Here is a 21,797-nt window from a genome sequence, read left to right as displayed (position 1 = left end):
CAAAACACAAAACTTGAATAATGTTGTGTCCTTGGATAAGGTAGTGTCCATCATTTGTAATTTGTGCATTAAAGTTTGTTTGAAGCAACAAAAGTGCTCAAAACCACGTAGGCCTAAACACGCGTGCACGTGTTTCGAAAAAGGATAACCTGACACGAAAACATACAGATTTTAGCCAAATGTGAGTTAAAATGTCAGAAATATCAGTTCAAAACAAATTCTACAATCAATTCAGTAATAACAGATAGAAAAGTTACAGTTGTAACAAATTATAAAAGGAAAATTAGATGAAAAATGATTTCATACATGACGTCTTGAAAGCTGATCGCAAGCACGCCATAGGATGCACGCTAAGCGCGGACACTATTTGGCAAGCTTCTGTCAACAATGTGACGTCATACAAGCATAGCCATTCAGATTGCAGTATGCTAATGAGCGGACACTATTTGGCACCGAACTGTTTTTGGCATGACATCAGCCATATTTCGCTCGTACCCCCCCCCCCCCCCCCCCCCCCCCCCCTGCAAACAGGGCGCTGGGGATGGCATTCTGGGTAACTTATCATGACCTATGTTCAAAGACATCTGGCTGCAGCTGTTAAGCCAGCTGTTAGCCAATGCGCGCAAATGCTATCCGAAAACATTCTCATAGAAATGCACACATTCCATACCGGACGTGATTTCTTTTTCATTGCGGACCATGTGGACAAATTGTGATCGTCGCATAATATGCAATTTGACCCATTGTGAATTTGAAACGGAGCCTGAGCAAGTGACGAGAATTGAAATTTACAAAACAGATAAGTTTTACAGATTTTTGAGAAAAAAAAAAGCATTTGTGAATGGGAATAAAAGAGTGATGACTCAGTCTTAACGGCCCTTTAGAATCTTGCAGGGTCGTGGCCGTAATGACTTGCAGGTCACAGGTCACGCAAAATCTATCCAATCAGAACGTGAATTCATCAGCCCTTCCCAGCATCCTATTTGCAGGGCAGGGGGTACTAGCGAACGCCCATATCAGATGGGTTATTTTTTCTTTGTGACCTTTATGTTCAGTTGTAGTGTATTTTTGCTACTAAGTATAATTTTGTTTTTCTTGTTTTTATCTCGGCAGTCAGGAAATGAAGGAGCTACGCCTACAAATAGAGAAGCTACTTTCCAGCAAGTAGCTACATCCTGCACAGGCACGGCAAGAAATCAGATTCACTGGTCTTGAAGTGGACGAAGGAATTGCCCGTTTCTCTTGTTATCTTAGACTTGATGGCAGCAATCATGTCAAGAACCAGTCACAGCAATAAATATTTGTACATTTAAACATTTTGTGCTTGAGACCTGTTTTTATTGAACGCTGTGGTAGAATGACATAGTCCGTAGAATGCCATGGTCCAGTGGTTATGGTGTTTGACTCATATGATGATACGTGGGTTCAAACCCTGCCAGGAACATGGTGTTTGTGCCCTTGAGCAAGACACTTCAGTACAATTGCCTCTCTCCACCCAGGAGTATAAATGGGTACCTGTGAGGGTAGAGGACTGATTGAGCGCTGATATTGGCTGCCGCGCGGTCTCATGGACTGATAAACGGTGGAATAATTGTAAAACGGTTTGAGATGGAACTTAATTAGTTTTAGAATAGGAAATGGGAGAGCTCTTTTTTTTAAAAAGTGTTTGTTAAGGTTATGATGAGCGGTTCTGTTCGGAGTTAAATGAAATGAATAGAAATAAGTTCCCACAGCTGTCCTTGCCAGATGATTTACAGCTGTTTCATTCTTTTTATTTCGAGGAGTGTTTCAATAATTGGTTGAAGTACTAAAAAAAAAGAAAACATCCAATCATTTAGCAGAATATGTTATGCAAGCTGCACTAATGAATATGCTGTAATACAATAAGTGCTTGTACTCGGGAAATATTTTTAAAGTGGAAATGTGTATTGTATTTGAAGCCAAAGGAGCAGTATATTTTATACGAAAAAGTATTATGTTCTGAAACATTTTTTAGGTGATTGCGTTTTATAAATATGCAATGCACTGTATAGTATGGGAGATTGGAAAATATTAAGATAACTATAAAAACACTTTTCTTTAAGGTTGGATATATTTCTCTATCTTGTTTGTACAACATTTTTAATACTATTTGGTTGTTTTTTTAATGTAGGCCTAATAATGTGTGATCATCATCAGTATTTTGTTTTCCTTTAAAAAAAAATGTTAATAATAACCTAGGATAGGATAGGGAAGCATATTCTGATGGTTCTTTGATAAAAAGATATGCATGGTCATTTTTGTTGCATATCCGTGAACTACGGAAGCTTGAAGTGATCATCCGCGATTCTGTGTTTCCAAATGAGACGATTTGCCAAGATATATCATGGAAACACTTCTTCCGAGAAAGTCTTCCCAAAAAGTATATCACAAAAAAAGATGTATTTTTGATATACAATTTCAGGGAGGTGTCTTTATGCGTATTGAATCTCAGAAAAAACGTCTTAAAACATAGGCCTGTTCCGTCTTGCCGTGATAATTTCTCACGGAAACACGGATGGGCATTTTTAAGTGTTTACGTGCTTTCTGGGTGTGGCAACTTGAAAAATAGATTTTCAAATTTAATTGATAATTTTCTAGCATTACATTAGGTGTGAGCTTTCCAAAGAGACGTCGCACGAAAAAATCGGCCCATGACAAGTAATCAATTAATTAATTACAAGTTTCCGTTCTGAACAGTGTGCGCAATTTCTGAACTGGAGCGCGCCATTTAAACCAATTTTTAAAATTGTCTAAAGGCCTGCAAAAAAAAAACAAGCAAATTTGTTTGCTACAGGACATTATATTCTCTTAAATTTCGTTCAGAAAAGAAATTCGACATGTTGCAAAAGCACCTATAGGCCAACCCCAACTTTAAGCCTCCGTAGTGAACTTCATATATTATAGATTTGGGATCACGTAAAGGCACATAAATAATGTTGTTAATTATTTTGTAGGGGAAAAAAGAGTCCCTCCTTTCCGTAAGTAAATTCTGTAAGTTTCCCAAGTTAAAAGTGATAAATTTGATAACAACTCGACATCCTGTTGTCATTTGTGGCTTCAACAAAGGAAATCAAAACTCAGAACTCTCACAGGTATTCAAGTTGCACAGAAAAATGATGATCAACATGTCATCTTTCATTTTCTTTTCATTTGTTTTGGTGGGTTGACCATTGACTTTCCGGGAAATTCTCACCCAAAAAGGACGACCCCTACTTTTCCCAAAGCGGAAAAGTGGCCATCTTGGAAAAAAATACCCCTCGCCTCCACAACATGGCAAAATAGCGCCACTTTTGAGCCTAATTGCATCCAAAATGTTCAAAATTGGAAGCCCCAAGTCCGGGCCAGAGGTTCATTGTCATTGGCCTAACTCTTCAATTCTCCAATTATTTTATGGCTCTCGGAACTCTCTATATAGAATATTTTGCGGGGTACATGTATAACTTTCATTCATGAGCTCGGCGGATGGGTTTAGGCCTATTTACCGGTATGCATCCTTTAGTGGGGGGCCAGGGAGGCCATGATGTCCCCAGTTGAACCTTTCACTAATTTGCATTAATCTGCGTTTTCCACTCGTGCAAAATGTTACAGATCGGATTCCCCGTCCGGGTTCACCTTGAATTTTTTTTCAAAAGCTATTCATAGAAATAAAGAAGTTATTCACTTTTACATGAGACATCAAACGAAAAAGGCCATCGACGTTCAGTTTTAGAACATTATTTCTTCACATAAATTGAATTATTCGTTTCTCGCGTACGCAGGACCGGTTCATTTTGTGCGCAAACTGAAGTTCCTTTATTCAAAGGGTTGCAGACGGCAAAATCGGAATAAAGTATAGTTGATTTTGGTTTTTTTCGTTAAAACAAACCATACATATTGAAAGTTCATTAGAAGATTTTTTTAAGAGCCCGGGGTATCATCTTTAACTTCCGCACGATATGCGACTTTTCGTTCACGCTTTCCGTTACGGCCACTTCTTTAAACGATGATCAAAATGACTTAACAAGGCACCTCAAGTGTTTATAGGTTTATCTTTTCTCTATTTAGGATAAATTATGGACTGTTTATCTTACTTGAGATTATCGTCGAGGGCGCGATCCGTGCGCGTAAGACGATATAGTGGGAACGGTTCGAAAGATGTCGTGTGATGTCGCACTTGTACTTCTATGGACCAAAACGGCGAGGCACCGGCGCTGCGTGCGAGGTGATCCACTATCGATCACTATCTGTAGGCCTATAGCATCTTGAATTAAAAAAAACTATACTTATAACTGCAGCCAACTATTCGACCTTCCTTTCGGATCTTTGTTTGGGATTTAATCGATCCAAAACATGGCCTAAGCTCTACGAAAATCGATACTACGTGGTCTACCTATCATTTATTAAAATGTTTTAGGAGCACCTTTTCTTTTATCATGATGTGTTTTTTAATCTCCTAAAAAAGTTTCAAATGATTTGAGAGGGGAATCATTTGAACTCATAATCGGAATGACCCTGTTGTCTTAATGCTAAAACTTTGGTTTGGTTTGTTTCCCCCTTTTTTTAACCATAAATATCAACGAATTGAACATCAAAAACTTTGCGAAGGGCTCTGAAGAAAGTGTTATTTAAGTCCCGAAAATCGATAACTTTTATTCGCCCAATTATTGATTTCGACTGTGCGTCATTGCAAGACCAGTTCTCTCTCTAGCAACTGTTCCCCTGTATGGCTTTGTGTAAAATGTACCGTTATGTCACGTTATATGCAAAACGCTACCCCAGCTCGTTTGGCACGGAAAAGAAGGCCCGATTAAAAAAATGATCCCTTGATGTTTTGCTTTTGACTGAAGCATCGACTCACTCAAGTTGTTTTCTCTCAATGCTGGACTAAAGAGCGATTTCCAACGGTGTCTGGTGTGGGTAAGTTGCAAAGTTTGTTTACAGGAAATAAGGCAACTGTGTAAGTTCCAAAGTTGTATATACTCTCTAAATTTAACAGAGTAAAAAAAAACCTCGAAGTTGTCCCCCTCTTTAGAGTGGGTTTTCACTACAAAAAAATGGGCCATGGTGAAAAACCACTCAAAGGATGCAAACTTCACTCTAAGAGAGTGAAGAAAAAACACTCCAGAAGAGTTGTCTCCAATAGGCCCCCTATGCTCTTTAACAGAGTGGTTTTTCACTCTTGCATTTAAAGAGTACCCGTTATACAGGGTGCGTAAAAAAAATCGAAACCCAAATGTCGGGATTATTGTTTTAGTGAAGTTCTGCGTGTAGCACTTTCAAAATCTAGGATATAAAAGCTCAATTCATAAGCTTTCTTTTAGTACACAAATCATTTAAATCACTCATGTAATTTATAAGTTACGGAATTTTAAACACAACCACCGTTTTAAAGTTAGTCCACGGATCACAAAAAGATAAGTGTCCTTTCAGCAAAACGAAAACAAATCGCAGGGATGTGTGTGAATTGTTTTCGTTTTGCTGAAAGAACGCACACCTTTTTTGTGATCCGTGGACAGAACTTTAAAACGGTGGTTGTGTTTAAAATTCCGTAACTTGAAAAGTACTTAAGTAATTTGAATGATTCTTGTACTAAAAAAAAGCTTGTGAATTGGGCTTTCATATCCTAGATTTTAAAAGCGCTACATGCAGAACTGCACTACAAACAAATAGTCCCGACAGTTGGGTTTCGTGTTTTTTTTTCACTCACCCTGTGTGCATGTAAGTTGGGTGCACTCTTAAAAGTTCCGTATATCTCTATGGGTCAGAATGACAATTTTTCAAGTCAAATTGACACTTTTCTGGGTCAAAATGACAATATATTTTCATGTCAAAAGCAAGATTTATTTCATTACAATTCAGTACTGATACTTTTCCGAGTAATTGCAAATGATCCTACGTGGCTGAAATGAAAATGTGATTGCTCATTAAGTTGTCTCGGAAAAGTTTTCGACTACATCACTCGGGCATGGACTGAGGATTGAGTAAGTTGTTTCTATATACTTTTGTGTGCTATTGAATCAGGAGGTATACACCGACCATCGGCTCCAAATGCAGCGTTCAAAGAGAAGCGATGAAGCCGGCCGATGCGAGACTCGACTATAAACAAGGATGGCCGGGATTGGGCTACCATACCGGGACATGCAGACGCAGAAGTCGGCCGGAAAACTAGAAATGTTCATCAGGAGAGCTCTCCCAAACAAGCCGATGAAGATTCCTCCTTCCTCCTTTCCTTTTCCGATACCCCCAACTTCCCCATGTCGAATTATTTTCATTTTAACCTTCATTTTCTTTAGTTCTCTCAATTTCTTTCTTTTATGGTATTTGGTTTGGCTTGCAAATTGCGCGCATGCGCGGCGGCTTGGCGTTTATTCTCTGTGAGATGTTTTGACAATCATTTTTTAACATTGACCCATTTTATTTGCCATTTCCATTGTAAATCAAACATTTCGTTGCAAACGAGCAGGAAGGTAAGATCAATCATTTATATGATTCTTGATTAGCATTATATAAGACGTTCGTCGTAATATATAATAAGCTAAAAGTTTGATCTCGAAACAAATTAGAAAGACGCACACGAATAGCTCATATTGGTGTCCCATTAACCTGTACCTCAATTTAAATTGACGTTATTGTCTTAAATAAACTACCCTACTTAAAAAAAAAAAGAAGCGAAAAACACTTGGAAAAATACTATTTGAAAAACAAAGTCTTGACTGATACAAACCTCAGATTGTTCATTTTATAAAATTAAACAGTTGTCATATTAATGAGGTTAATGTTTTTCTTCTGAAAGTGTTGCATAATTAATTAGTCATTCATTATAGCTGTTCGTTATTCATTTTCATTTATTTGTAGCTGTTTGTTATGAATCATGCATTATTCATTTTATTACAGCTGTTGGAACGTGTTTCTTTGGACCTTGTGCCAATGGTGCTTGCATTGATGACTCGGACCTGGTACAGTACACGTGTGATTGCACCGGCTCTGGGTACGAGGGAACTCTCTGTGAAACAGGTATGGTTCTGAGTGCGTGTTCAGTACTTGCAACCATCTGCAAATTGCCATATTTTTGGTTGTTTAATTTCTTATAGGCACACACACACACAAACGCTTAAATTATTGTGGGCCGTAAAAAAATTAATCAGATTAATTATTCCAGCTAAAGTGGTTGGATTTTTTTGAACACAAACACCGTTTTTAACCATTTTGATTTTTTATTTACTCGCCCTGTATATATACCACTCCAACTCAACTGGAACTCACTGGACGATAAACGCAACACTTGTTGTCCATAAAGCTTTTTTTCTGAATTCCTTGTTTCCACTTTAAGAAATCAATATATGTCACTTATAAAGGGCTCAGGGAGGATGCCGTGCTCCCCCCCCCCCACCCGGTACCCCGCCCCGCGTTTCCGTCTCCCGTTCTGCGCGTAAAGCCGATGGAGGGCGCTCTGGCTATTTGCGGGAGTTTCAGTTTGGTTTGTTGACGTTGATGTAATAATGCACGACTGCCACGAGTGAAGTTAAATGTTTTTTTCTTCTGGACGGTAGGGCTGACTAGTATTAGTTTTTTACCTTATTTCTCAGTGATATCATGGATGAGGTATAGTCCTTTGTTGAAAGGATGGTTGGGACGTTGGTACTAGTTTGGTTTTCAGTTTAATGTCATGGGACTTGACTTAGTGTAGGCGCGCTAGCATTTAGCAATAAGGTCATGAAGGTGGTGCTACTGTTATTACCTGGGGACTTTCACTGTCCTTATTTGTGAAAATGCTCTATACATTACATATGTACTCTTTTTTGGGATCTTGTAAGTTGTATAACGCACCCGAAAGTAGTTGTTATGGAATGAGTGTGAACCGTTGTCAAGGAATTGAGCATGACATGGGGAGGAGGGTAGGGGAAGTCACACTTCGGCAGAAAATTGTCCAATGACTTACTGATTTTTTGGTAATCCTTACTTTTAGGACCCCTTTCCTCTGTTCCTATATAAGGTTAAAAGACTCACCAAAACTGCTGAATAAATGACACGCAAAAGTGACATTCTGATATTTCTTGACACATTTGAACATTTGGCAATGACACCTTCTTGAATATCAGCAGGTTTGTTTTTGTAGAAAGAGGGCAGGGTTTTGATTTATGAGGGGTTAAAGACGATGATGACAAACAGAAAATACATTAAAAAAGCAAGATGGCGAACTGCAAAAAAAGGTAGGAAAGTCACATTTTCTTTAAAGGGCTTTCAATGAGTTTTCATGAGTTTGTCTGAAGAAAAAAGACTTCTTTAGCCTGCAAAAGTCACTTTGGTACAGGACAGTCGTCTGCAAAAGACGGTTTTGGACAGTACTTGTACAAAATAGAGGTGTCCTAAAAGTAAGGATTACCGATTTTTTAAACATTTTCTGTTTGTTTTATATCGACTTTTTGCTTTTTTTTTCTGATACCAGATGTGGATGAATGCATGGTTGGGACGCATGACTGTGTAGAGACTGGAAGCTTGTGTAACAACACTGTCGGATCGTTTGAATGCTACTGCGACTCAAGATATGTAACTGGAGCGGACGGGCATGACTGCATTGGTAATTTTACTGACTGACTGTCTGGTGTGAGCTGGGCAGTGCTGTTGTATAGGATTACCCCAGGGGCGTGTCATGGCCCAGCGGTTAAGAACACCAGGCACATGCTCTGGTGTTTCAGAGGCAACAGTGGCGTTGGTTCAAGCCCGGGTGGACACTTGTGCCCTTAAGCAAGGCACTGTTAAATGCCTTTTCTGGTCAATGTTTCCATCAAAATGCAATTGGAATTCTTGATTATTAACCATTATTGCTTTGTCCTTCAGATGGGACATAAAACCAGGGCCGCGTTTTGGCAGTCCTTGACCTGGAACATGTTTTGCTACGTCCCGGACCAGCCCAGACAGGGCTCTGGAGTGCTCTGAAACGTGCAAAACTAAATCAGGCCCACTTTACTCACAGTTTAGCCAGCAAATTTCTCCAAAAAAATCCACTGGGGCAAAGAAAATGTCCTCAGTATTTCACCAAGCAAGTTTGCAGACTGAATTCAATTTTTAAAAGAGTCTTTTCTTCAATATCTTGAACATGGGAGGGAAGTCAAGTGATTTCAAAATGGGGCTAAAGACTAGACTGGTACATGTCCAACCATGGTCCAACTATTTGAAAAGACTGACCTCTTCATTCAGTGTCAATAGTCTGGTGGCTTGACTATGGACAAATGTGTAGTAAATTGAGACTAGTTCCCGCTTCATGCCACATGTTTCTTAAATTCTTTTGGCATGGTTGATTGATGCAGTACTGAAGCTGTGTTGGACTGGTTGTGTTATGTGCCAGTCTATTTTCTTGTTTTGCACGTTTTCAATACCTTAAGTTTTGGGACTCTCATACACAGTATTGAGAGTCCAAAATTTTCGGACTAGGGCCAGCCATGACGTGAAACATGTTTCCATTTGCACCATGAAAATGCCTGACCAAATAAATAGTTTGTGACCTCATGGGCAGACGACTGGTTTGGTCAATTGTACACGATTTACATACAAAAGTCCGGCAGTTACTTTTCCAGTATGTTTCCTTGGCAGAGTAAAACTTGTTATGTCTCATTTCAACTTGGGTCGAAACAATGACGTCATTTCGGTGTAACCAAAGCACCATTGCCCAAGTGGTCTCGAACCAGAAACATGTTTATGGTCCTGCGGCCCAATGCGACCCACGTGTTTTTCCTCCCACAACAAATGATCAGGACATCAATTTCCAAAACCCTGAAGAAAAAAAAAACCTTCTGGAAACCATTATGGGGTCTCTAACAGCTTAACACTTGCAAAATTAATGGAATGTAGATATCCACTTGTACTATTGATTTAATGTTTGTATTATTAGAAACTGATGAATGCAGTGATAACACAGATGACTGTGATTCGGTCGCCACCTGCACCAACACCGTTGGGTCCTTTACATGCGCATGCAACGCAGGATACAGTGGATCAGGAAAGACTGGCCAGTGTGCAGGTATGTTAGGCCGTACCGTAACGGGCATTGTTCTTGACCTTTTGCAAAAGGTCTTTTAAAAGATGTTAGCCACACTGCCGTGTCCTCAAATTTCATTTCATTGTTCTATATTCAGGATATATGTGAAAGTCTAGTTCCCAGACGATTTATTTTTGAGACAAATTTTCGGATCAAATTTGTCACCTTGTTTTAGTGAATCAGTACCCCTGTCACTGTGGAGATTCTGCCAATTTTTTTTTTTCATGGTAAAGTTTTGAATCAAATCTTAATGCCGGGTTATTTTGGCATTGACTGGTCCCAGGCGTGGGATTGTTTTTCAGGAACCTCGATGCAAGACGAGTGTAGGCCATCATGTGCGGGTAGCATCCCCTGATATTTCCGCAGACAGATATGATTTGAAAACATTGTTTTCAAACTTAATAACGGGAAAATTCTGCGGAAGTTGTTTAGAAATCTTGAAATAAATGGATCTTTGCGGATAAACTTGTCTGCAACTTATCTTTAATGATTAATCAGATGACTCGTATCCATGGCTCTTGCATAAACTTTTCCTTAAAGAAATGTTTATCTTCAATTTCCAGATGAGGATGAATGCAGCCTCTCCACCCATACCTGTCACGCAGACGCTGTCTGCACCAACACCCAAGGATCATTCACCTGTGCTTGTGCCTCAGGCTTCACCGGCGATGGTCAAAGCAGCGGATCCGGCTGCACAGGTATGACTGCAACAGATTTGAAACGCCACGGTCCAGTGGTTACGGTGTTTGACTCATGTGCGAAGGTGCGTGGGTTCGAACCGTACCAGGAACATGGTGTTTGTGCCCTTGGGCAAGACACTTAACTACAATTGCCTCTCTCCACCCAGGAGTATAAATGGGTACCTGTGAGGGTCGAGGACCGATCGAGCGCTGATATCGGCTGCCGCGTGGTCCCATGACCTGATGAACGGGGGAATAATTGTAAGCGCTTTGAGATTGTTGATACGATGGAAAGCGGTTTAATTTGGGCGTTTCACAATGCAGCGTGCCACCAAGAGCCTGCCACGGAAAGTCAATAAGTTTACGGTCGACAAAACATGGCTCATTTGAGCGAGGGTCAGTACACAACTTGAGCTAATTTGTTATACAGGGTGAGTAAAAAAAAACCCAAACCCCCAAATTTATATTTCATATTTTAAACAATATGTAGCACCAAACATAATAATGACTGGAAAGCTAATTTCAAAAGCTACTTTTAAATGAAAAAAATTACTGAAACTGCTCAATCTGTTCAAAGAATATCACCATTTAAACACAGTGACTCTAAAACCTCTTTCGTCCAAAAATGCTATTTCAAGAATCGTCGTCACAATTATCTTCAAACATCGCCAGCGATAAAACCTCAGTTTAAAAGTAAAAAATACTCAACAAAGTCCTTTAGAAGGCCCGTCTTTTAAAATAAAAAGTGGATTTTATCGATCATATTGTTCACCTAACCAGGGTTTGTTAATAAAGACATTGTGTACTACAGTTGTTGACAGTTGTTGAAACAAGTATTCGGTGTCATTTTCTTTGCTGTTCCAAACAGTCAGAATACACACTAAACTGGTGTTTTTTTGCCCAATGGAGCAAGGTCCCGTAGTCTTTGACGCCTGCTGCAATGTGTTGCAAAGAAGGGCTAAATATAAAAGTAAATGAATTTGCATGTTTTTTTGTCTGGTTCTTTCACATTTCAGACGATGATGAGTGCACGTTAGGTACTGATAACTGCTTGGATTCATCCAGTCAGGGCCGCTGTGTCAACGCCCCTGGGTCATTCAGCTGTCAGTGTGAGGCTGGCTACTCGGGCGATGGAGTCACCTCCTGTACAGGTGGGCGGAGCTGATTTCTCATCAGAATGGGAGGGGGTAGTAGTGCGGGTAACAGACAGGGATTGGAAGTTTGACTTTTTTGCAAGCTGTTCTGAGTAGAAACATGTATCTTTACGTGTCATGTTTCCCATCCCGGCATTTTTTACCTGTAACTTTATACAGTGGAATGCCGCTATAACGAACATCGTGGGATCCACAGAAATTGTTCGTAATAGTGATCGTTCGGTGTAGCGATTTTAAGCTGCCGGTGCTCCGGTACTCATTTTTCAATAAATAGCGCGCTTCAGAACTTCACCCTGCACGCCCTGGTACTTCTAGTTACTGAAAGATGACTTTGAACACGTGCCGACTATTGAATAATGTAATCACACAGATAGTGAGCTTACTACCGGTACCTACAGCAATGGGTGGCTTTCCCCTTCTATTCCTCGGGGAAATAATAGCCACTTTTCGCTCTTCTGTTGACCTTTTTTCAACAGCAATATTCGGTACATTTGGTACACAAAAATCAAGAGCCAAGGACGATGTTCGGTATAGCCGAATGTTCGGTATAGCGGTGTTCAGTATAGCGACGTTCCACTGTATGGGTGATGGATGAGCAATAAGTTTGAGGTTTTTTGGGGGGAGGGGGGGATCAGGGATGACCTTGAAAATGAGTTTCCATTTTTCCAATCAAAATTTTTTTCTCCAAAACTTCGGGAATTTGGAAAACAAAACAACAATCCGGGGAAACTCAGGGAATTTGACAGGGTCCCAGAAGGAAAAGGTTTTCGCCAGTTTGGCATATGTGCATCTCTGTTGCATATGGTGAGGAAAGGATGGCTATAAGGGGACAAAGGAGGCCATCGCTTGTCAACAAGTTGCCTGGGTGTTATCATTATCTGAGTTGCTTTGCTGCAACCACCTCTTGACGACCCAACAACCTCGTTAAAGTGAAAATATTTCTCATGGAATTTTTCAAATTTCTCAGGGGAACATCAGGGAAAACTCTGTGAATTTTGTTTTCAAAAAGTGCTGGGAACTTGAAAACCATATGGAATTTAAGTAATGTGCGTGAAAATTGTAATGTCAAAATTGAAATTTTCAGCAGACGATTTGGCCTGTTTTTGTTTAATCACCGTTTTGTTTCCGAACACAGACGTGGATGAATGTTCTGGCTCCAATGGTTGCCACCCAAGCCGTGCCGTCTGCACCAACACAGTGGGCAGCTACACGTGTGCTTGTAACTCAGGATACACGGGGGACGGTCTCACGTGTGCTGGTAAGCTTCAACTTCAGACTATGAACCCTCAATGGGTGCCATATGTTATAAATTGTACCAAAGAGTTTGGACAAACTGTAATGTTGATGTCTCAGAGTTGATGGAAGACACAAATGTAATGCGAGTTCCCATGGAATTGCCCATTTGACGTACTTGCCCATTTGGGAACGTGTGGTGTGTAACACACACACTGGAGTCTTTACTTTTTCAGACGATCATTTCTTCCGGTTATTTTTATTATTCAGATGAGAATGAGTGTTCCCTGGGCAGTCATAACTGCTTGATGACTCTAGGCCAGTGCATCAACACGATAGGTTCCTTCAGTTGCGGCTGCATCAGTGGGTACACAGGGGACGGCCTGACTACATGCACAGGTTTGTACGGCCTTATGTACATTGTGAAATCACTCAAGCAAATATCCATCTTTCTGCTGTCTGCAATGCATACAGCATTATGCAGAGTTTTGAAAACCTCCCTTTCTGACTGACAAATTCAGCTACGCCATCACAGTAGTAAACATCACACAGTAGTAAGCATCACACAGTAGTAAACATCACACAGTAGTAAGCATCACACAGCGTAGTAAACATCACACAGTAGTAAGCATCACACAGTAGTAAGCATCACACAGTAGTAAACATCACACAGTAGTAAGCATCACACAGTAGTAAGCATCACACAGTAGTAAACATCACACAGTAGTAAGCATCACACAGTAGTAAACATCAATCAATTGACTGTGTTTGAACAATTAAGAATTCCCTTGTTAGTTGAACATATCCATGCTTTGACTGGAGGAGATCGATATGCTGGCTGTACGTATCAGTTACTTCTTTTTGTCTGTTGATGGTATTTGACTTGTCACAGTGTTTACATGAATGTGATCTGACTGTTTTTAAGCTCTAGCAGGATCTTCTACATGTCACTTGGTGGTTGGTTGGTTGGTCTGTCCATTTGTCTGTCTGTCCCCGAAAACTGACTATAATTTTTTTTTTGTTATTTAAAATTTTTTGTTATTTATGTCAAAGTTTCTTTTCCGCAATAGTTAGCTCAAAAATTCTACTCACTGCTAAGATGTGTAACGAAATTGGCCCCTTCTCAACTTGGACATCATTACATTATCTCATATATTTACTCATGTTTCTCCTCTTCTGGATTGTAGATGTGGATGAGTGCGTGACAGCTAACGACTGCAACCCTCTGGCAACCTGCAATAATACGGTCGGTAGCTACACGTGCACCTGTATAGCTGGATATGAGGGCAGTGGCAAAGTGTGCACAGGTAAGGCATTGCTTGAAGTACGTACTTTCCAAAAAACTATGCAATTAGTAAATATACCATGTATGAGCCAGCCATATTTTGTATATCATCTTGTGATAAAGAAATGGACGTTAGCAGGCCAGGCACACAAAAGGCACTCTTGGAGATAATCAAGTTGAAAGTTTTCGTGCTGCCATTTCTTGATTAAAAATCACATAAGGTTGAAATTTTGACTGATGACATTCGTTGATAATTAAACTAATATTGTGCATTTTTATGCGAAAATATTACTTAATTGTGAATTATTTCAATTTTTTACGACTTTTTACCGGGAACTTTCCAAGCCTTAAACGTACGCTTAAGCGGCATGTTAAATCCTTACGTCCTTTTGCCGGGAACAAAATTGGCTTTGCGTACCCAGTTGAGTGGGGCATTTGCGCACTTCGAACATTTTTTGTTACGTTAGTATTACACGTTAACGTTCTTTTGCCGGGCACAAATAATGAAAATCCTCCTCCGTCTTTTGTTTACTGTTAATTACGTCAGAATGACATAGCCCCTGGAGACAATATGTATATCAAATGAAAGATATTTCAAACCTCTATCGATTATCTGAAAAATCTGCATTTGACCTTTTGACCCATTTTTCGCCCTTATGACCTTCTTCCAGGCACCCGACGATATATTGTTTAGTCGGCCATGCAGACGAATACAAGTTATTGAATTTGTATGATTTTGTGTGAATTCTGATTACAGATGCTAATGAATGCGTGTATGGCACAGATGACTGTCTGTCCTCCAATGCGTTCTGCATAAACACCGTTGGTTCTTGGGAATGTTACTGCGATGTCGGTTTCACCGGTGATGGTGTATCAAGTTGTATTGGTGAGTTCCCCCCCCCCCCCCCCCCCCCCCCCCCCCCCCCCGATGTGACCCTGAAGTTATTGCTTTGCAAGTAGTTGTGTATATTAGAACTCGTAGACTGGTTCCCACTGAATAGGCGGATTGTAATGGAAGGACCGGAAACCAGCCAACTGAAATTTAATACAAAAACTGTTGGAATGATCTAAACCATAAGATTTCAGCGAGTTATTTCAGAATAGTGGATTTGTTTTTCTTTTCTGTTTACATATTTTCTGTCGTCATATATGCATTTTAACCCTTAGTCACTGTAGCACCCACACATGCTCTTGTAGTCTGGTTTCCTGACCCCACTTATTTAATAAGACGAAACACAGCAACTTATAGACTTTGGTGAATTATAAGGTCAAAGAATCAGTCTAGCAGGCTTGTACCCTTCACAGGTGTGTAATCAACTGCAAAGAAAATGCGGAATAACTAAATATTAAAAAGTAGGAGCACTTTTTTAAAAAAAGCTAGTTTTATCCAACGCTGGAAATTTTTTTTTTTTTCTTGAAAATGTCAGCACACCAGGAGCCACTATTTTACAGGATGCTTCAGACTGTCACTCCCTAACAATTAAGTAAGGTATTTTGTGATAATCTGATCATTTCGTTTTTGATGTTTGCAAATGTTGTATCTTCCCTTTAAAGGGAAAATACAACATTTGCAAACATCAAAAAATAAAACTACCAAATCATTTTGAAATACCTTGCTGGACTGTTAGTGAATGACAGTGTAAAGCATCCTGTAAAATCATGGCACCTGGTATACTGTCATTTTCAAGAAAAGTGGTATTTTTGTATCAATAGCGTTGGAAACAACTGGCTTTTTTTTTCAAATACTGGCCCCAATTGACCATCGCACTTGTTTGCAATCGATTACAAACCTATGAACGGGTACGAGCCAGCTAGACTGGTTCCCTGACCTTACAATTCCCCAATGTATGTAAACTGCTCTGTTTCTTCTTATATGGAGTCAGGGAACCAGACTACAGGAAAATGATCGTTTTTCTTGGTTTTTATAGCATTTTCGAACCCAAAACCTCAAAAAAGTCAGTGTAACTATATTTGCTATATATTTCCAACCCCCCAATTCCATCCATTTCTGAAAATTACAGCAAAAGCAAATGATGTATATTCCCTTTAAAGTTAGTGGAAACTAAGTGCCAGGTAGACTTATCATTTGTATGCATGTGATTTGAACAGATAATGATGAATGTGCCAACAACACGCACGGCTGCGAGCCAACGCTGGGTGTATGCACCAACACGGCGGGTTCCTACACGTGCTCCTGTCAAGCTGGTTACGCAGGCAACGGCTATAACTGTATCGGTAAGTGCGATGCCGCTTTCAGTACAAACAGATGTTTTCATGGGGCACTAATGTACAAGAAATCAAAGTTGTGATTGCCATATTATTATTGTGTAGAGGGGTTTAGTCAAATGCAAGAAGTTTTTGTCTGTTTCACAGTGGACATCCTTTATAATAGTGTCATCTTTTTTTTGCAAAGCATTTGTGAATGTGACTGCCCCAAGTTAAATAATTGTCAGCAAAAAAAAAAAACAAAACAGAGCCAAAACAGACAACAGGTAGGGGTCATTTTCTTGGCTCTTTTGTGCTAACCACACTAGCAGAAAAATTCTGTGCTAACCCATAAGCACAGAATCCTTAGTTACGGGATGTACGCATGCGCAGAAGCAAGTGAGTTACACTTACCGTAAGCACATCATTTTCTGCTTAGTAAGCAGAATGGTAAGCAGAGCCAAAAAATTGGACCAGGGTCAACCGTGTTCTTTTATCGTAATAAAGTCTTTTGTTCTTTGCCAACAGAACTCGATGAATGCATAGGGGTGACGTGTAGCAACCGTGGAACATGCCTTGATCTCGTCGGCCTTTACCTGTGCAAATGCGATTGGAGTTTCTGGGGAACAGACTGCGAATTAGGTAGGATGAAATATACTCACTACATATACAGAGAATCTAATTTGGATTCATTGGGGTCCGCTCATAAGTCCGACGCCTCATAGGTCTGACACCTCATAAGTCCGACAAAATCGCTTCCCCCGACCAAATGAAGGCCCATAAGTCCGACGCCTCATAGCTCCGACGCCTCATAAGTCGGACACCTCATAAGTCGGACGCCTCATAGATCCGACGCCTCATAGGTCCAACACCTCGTACGCTTCGTTTTTCTGACGTCGATGAGGCGTCGGACCTATGAGGCGGAATAAATAAATTTTATGCCTCATAAGTCTGATGCCTCATAAGTCCGAAATTTGGCACTTGTGAGGCGTCGGACCTGTGAGGCTTCGGACTTATGATATGGCCCCGATTCATTCCCATAACTTTCATGTACTGATAGCTGAGGCTATGTGGAGCTTGTGGTCTGTTGTTTATCTTTTTGATGATGTACGGGTGACATCACCATTCTGATATGGCTCTCTCATGACCTGGCCGATGTCCGGGTACCAGACAGTCGAGTGTCGCCATTTTAGTAGGCAAAGATTGTATCGCCCAGTAGGTAGTAGGCAAGCCTTCAAAGCTGTGATGGATGGCGAAACTGTGAGAAAACACGGAACCATCACCCAGTGCTGGATCTGCACCATTATGACAATCTCCATATAAGGAGATTTTTAGTATTACTCGCGAGAGGCACATACCATAACCATACCTAGAGGGGTGCTATAATAAACATTAAGTAAAATTGTTCAACAAAATCGTTGGAAAGTTATAATTTTGACTTGTTTTGACTTTTTGACCGAAAAAGGTATTTATGAATGGGAATAAAAAATGTGCTTGGCCAGTATTAAACAAGTATGTTTAAAAAGGGCTTGGGGCTGGTCACCGATAATGGCCCAAGCTGAAATTATTAGCGTCAAGACTCCAAGCCGGTTACCGGCCAAGCACATTATTTATTCCCATATTTAAACACTGCTCAGTGTTTAAAGGGCGATGTTTAAAACTGTTCGTGAGACCCCTTTTGCGTCACATGTGCAGTATGCATGCCATGTGCGCTGGCTACAACTGAGTGCTACACGGCCACTGAAATGATTTCCATGTTAGGAGATTCTGGCACACTGTGTGTCCCTAACCACTTTTAAACCACACTGTTATAAACGCTCCATCACACTTTGTATCACACGTCATTTATAATGATTTCATAAGACCAACTATTTTATCTCTTGACTTTTTTGTCAGAATCCAAGTACACTGACAGCATACCCCAGTACGCCGGCTCTCTCTGGTGGACGTTCAATGAGCTCAACACCACCGGTGACGACAAGTACGCCAACCAGGACGTCAACGGGACGGCCTTCAACGCAGACCCCGGCGTGGCCGTCCAGAACGACTACGGTATCTCCAACTACTCCATCCAGACCCGGCTGAACGGCACCGAGGATTGCCTGAACTTTGGCGACTTCTCCGGGCACTGCGTCAGCGAGCCGTCGCTGTGCACCGACGGGCTGACGGTGTCTGTCTGGATCCGACTCACAGAAGATGAAGTGACGGAAGCTGGGCCGGTATACATTCTCAGCTCAGGTGAAATAGATGCTAGCATTTTAGGAGTATTTTAGTAAGGCCAAAAAAAAATAGTCGGTCAGACTGAAGTTCCGGAATTGATTCGGCGACGAATTTTTTTTTTTTTTTTTTTTATGGCTTTTTTTTTCAAGCTTGTATTGTACAGACAAGGTGGGTACTATTTTGCTTTTTTGTGTCCTCATTATACATTGGTGTCCTCCATAATTTGCCTTGGTGCCCTTTATCATTTGCCTTGGTGCAATTTCCCCATTCCTTGGTGCTCCTTGGTACAACAATTTGAGGAGGCGCGGCAATAGAGGGCGCTGTTGTAGCTTCTGTGTTAATTTGAAAGAAAAAAAAGGTTGACGCGCATGATTAAAATCGACGCGCGCGCTGACCAGAGACCGAGTATTTTTTGGGGGGGGGGCCTAATATGAAACAAGGTTTTAATTAAAGTTGCATTTCTTGTGTTCTTCAACTTTTTTTTTCCTATTTTTAAATGTTCAACTTGTATGTTTTCTGAACACCAGTTGGAAAATTATTCTGAATCAGTGAACCAATTATTAACATGAGAGGATGTGTGAACAAGATCTGGCAATGTATGCTCGCAGGGGTGACAGGTTCAATTGTCAAGCTTTCTCCTAGTCTCCAACTGTGGACGTGTACACACGTCAGTGGTTCACATTGTTTTTGTACACATTTTGTATTGGACTTGAACTTGGCGGTTGTACATAGCCTGTCCTCATAGGAAATATCGCTCCGTGGGGGGGCCTCGGAGAAGTAAAATACAGGCAAGCAATTTTTCGTTGGGTCCGCTAATTTCTTTGATTTTTACTTCTCATGAATGCCATTACAAATTCAAAACAACTGTACAAAGTCTTGTGTGGTTTGGAATCTCCTCATTTTTTCCCCTAAATTTCCAATTGCATGCCTGCCACTATTGTACAAATGACTCTTGAGAGTCAGTACTTGTGGTGTCTGACATGATTTTAAACTTTGGCCGATATTTTTTGGCTTATTCAATTTTTTTTTAAGGCTTGCTTTGCCCTTTCTTGTCTGTTGAAGTGGTAACTTCCGCAGGTGCAAAACAACCAATTCAGACATGACCTTTGTATAACCTCTGACCTTTGGTCCGACCTCCATCCCAGGTCCCCCCGACTCTATAGGTTTCAGTATCTACCGAGACACAAGGAAGATCGGCTTTGTGCTGAATGACGGAACTACGGAATGGTCGGCTGAGATCACGGATGGCGTGCCCGCTAACTTGTGGAAGAATCTGGCTTTTGCTTGGAGCTCTACGACAGGGATGTCGGTACGGAGTTATTGAAGGGCAGTTAGTCTCCCACGAGTGCGAGTGGAACATGGTATATTGCAGTGCGTCTTTGTCCCGTATGGAACACAGACGCACTACGTTTTCCGTGTTCCACAAACCCCAGTGGGATAAAGAATTTACCTTCAAGCAAACTTGACGCACAGTACAGATGGAACACAATGTTCACAATTGTTACGTGTGGTTGATTTACAAATAGGTATTTTTAGTCAAAGTCCAATAAATGGACAATGCCATGGTTGGTTGGTCTTTTCTTGTTTGCTCGACAACAACTGATGACTGGTCTTTCATAATAGATACCAAGTAGAATTTTTGAAAAGCACACTTGACAAAAATCGACATTTTAAAATTGGTGATTTGAGTCCCCAGCGCAGTTGGCAAATGGAGGGGAGTTCATATTTCAGCATTTCTGTCCCTAGTGGATTGATAATTTGATCCAAGTTTTTTGGTAGATAACAACCAAGACACATAGCATTCTTACCATGCATAATAAGAAAATTTATGCAATCAGGTTTGCTTGAATTTGTAAAAAAGGAGAGTGGAGCATTTTTTTGGGACACCCTGTATATGAACTTAATGTAGATGCAGAAAACACAAAGTTTAAGCCCCAAAAGGATCATCACATTTGTTGCATGTTTTTGTCCATTTTGGAAAACACGACTCAGGGAGACCGTTTGCCTTTGTTGCTAATGTTCACCAATGTTGGTGGCAAACAGACACTTGCGGAAGATTGTCAACGTTGCCAAACGTTAGCGTTGTTCGTGTCTTACCCATGTCTACCTACTTTGACAGGTTTTCATCGATGCCGTGAGGCAGGTAGACGTCACGACCGGTTCCAACAACCCCTTGGCAGCCGTTGTCAACTATCTGACCCTGGGTTGCCGGCACAACGGAGCCGAAAACACGGGCCACTCCTCGGGGGTGTTTGACGAGATGGCCTTCTGGATGGATAGGTTCAATGACTCCTACCAACTGCCCTGGTTGATGGGAGGATGGGGTAAGATTGAAGCCTAGGAAATGAATTCTTGTAAATAAATGTTCATAAATAAAGTGGACAGTTTACCTAGATTCCTATTGGTCAAGAGCCCATCACATGGGTGGTTTTAAAATGCTGTCTAAACACTGCTGAGAATTGTTTAAAGGCACGTAGGAACATTGGTGATTATCCAGAAACGAACCTACTGGACAGAAACCTTACTCAAAGTGAAGAAAAGGATTGCCTCAGAGCCGCAAGTCAGATTTTTGTACACGTTATTCGATATAGATCACAGCTGTGGTTGGTTAAAAATACCAATGGGGATGGGCTTAACCCTAACCGCCCTGGATCCTTCAAAATTCTCTTTGCCAAAGGGAGGAATTTGGAGGATTGAGGTGACATGGCAAAGTGTGTTGCTGATTTCGTAGAATGCACTTTGTCAAGGTCTTGGATAGGACCTTGTGTTGTTTTTGCTCAGCCGTGCATAAAAATAGGCCTGGATTATGTTTGCAATCCTCCGTACTGCTCCAGGATGTCACTGGCCAAGCCTCAAAATATTGAGTCACTGCCGCAGCATTTTGCAGGATTCAGGCAGTGGTCACCCCTCCAAGGACCATATTCAAGAAATAATGGAGGAATTTGCAGGATTGAGGCTATGAGCTATTTTTCCATGAGGCCAAT

The 21,797-nt window shown here is 40.8% G+C and overlaps 1 protein-coding gene across 1 annotated transcript in view; it reads left to right on the top strand.

The window, feature by feature from the left end:
• Positions 1 to 4,733: 4,733 nt before the first annotated feature.
• The window catches only part of LOC119739340, a 53,290-nt gene continuing 36,226 nt past the window's right edge, over positions 4,734 to 21,797 (top strand). The window contains exons 1-15 of the mRNA XM_038214235.1: positions 4,734 to 4,917; positions 6,022 to 7,014; positions 8,447 to 8,578; positions 9,890 to 10,018; positions 10,600 to 10,734; positions 11,733 to 11,867; positions 13,006 to 13,128; positions 13,374 to 13,502; positions 14,291 to 14,410; positions 15,146 to 15,274; positions 16,498 to 16,623; positions 17,122 to 17,235; positions 18,490 to 18,831; positions 19,959 to 20,122; positions 20,933 to 21,137. Coding sequence (XP_038070163.1) covers positions 8,461 to 8,578; positions 9,890 to 10,018; positions 10,600 to 10,734; positions 11,733 to 11,867; positions 13,006 to 13,128; positions 13,374 to 13,502; positions 14,291 to 14,410; positions 15,146 to 15,274; positions 16,498 to 16,623; positions 17,122 to 17,235; positions 18,490 to 18,831; positions 19,959 to 20,122; positions 20,933 to 21,137 — 1,969 coding nt within the window. The 5' untranslated portion in view covers positions 4,734 to 4,917; positions 6,022 to 7,014; positions 8,447 to 8,460. The remainder of the gene's footprint in view (positions 4,918 to 6,021; positions 7,015 to 8,446; positions 8,579 to 9,889; positions 10,019 to 10,599; positions 10,735 to 11,732; positions 11,868 to 13,005; positions 13,129 to 13,373; positions 13,503 to 14,290; positions 14,411 to 15,145; positions 15,275 to 16,497; positions 16,624 to 17,121; positions 17,236 to 18,489; positions 18,832 to 19,958; positions 20,123 to 20,932; positions 21,138 to 21,797) is intronic.

Source organism: Patiria miniata, unplaced genomic scaffold (assembly GCF_015706575.1).
Source record: "Patiria miniata isolate m_02_andy unplaced genomic scaffold, ASM1570657v1 HiC_scaffold_30, whole genome shotgun sequence".
Lineage (NCBI taxonomy): Eukaryota > Metazoa > Echinodermata > Asteroidea > Valvatida > Asterinidae > Patiria > Patiria miniata.
The sequence above is the reverse complement of the archived record's forward strand: the minus strand, read 5'-3'. Positions and strand labels throughout refer to the sequence as shown.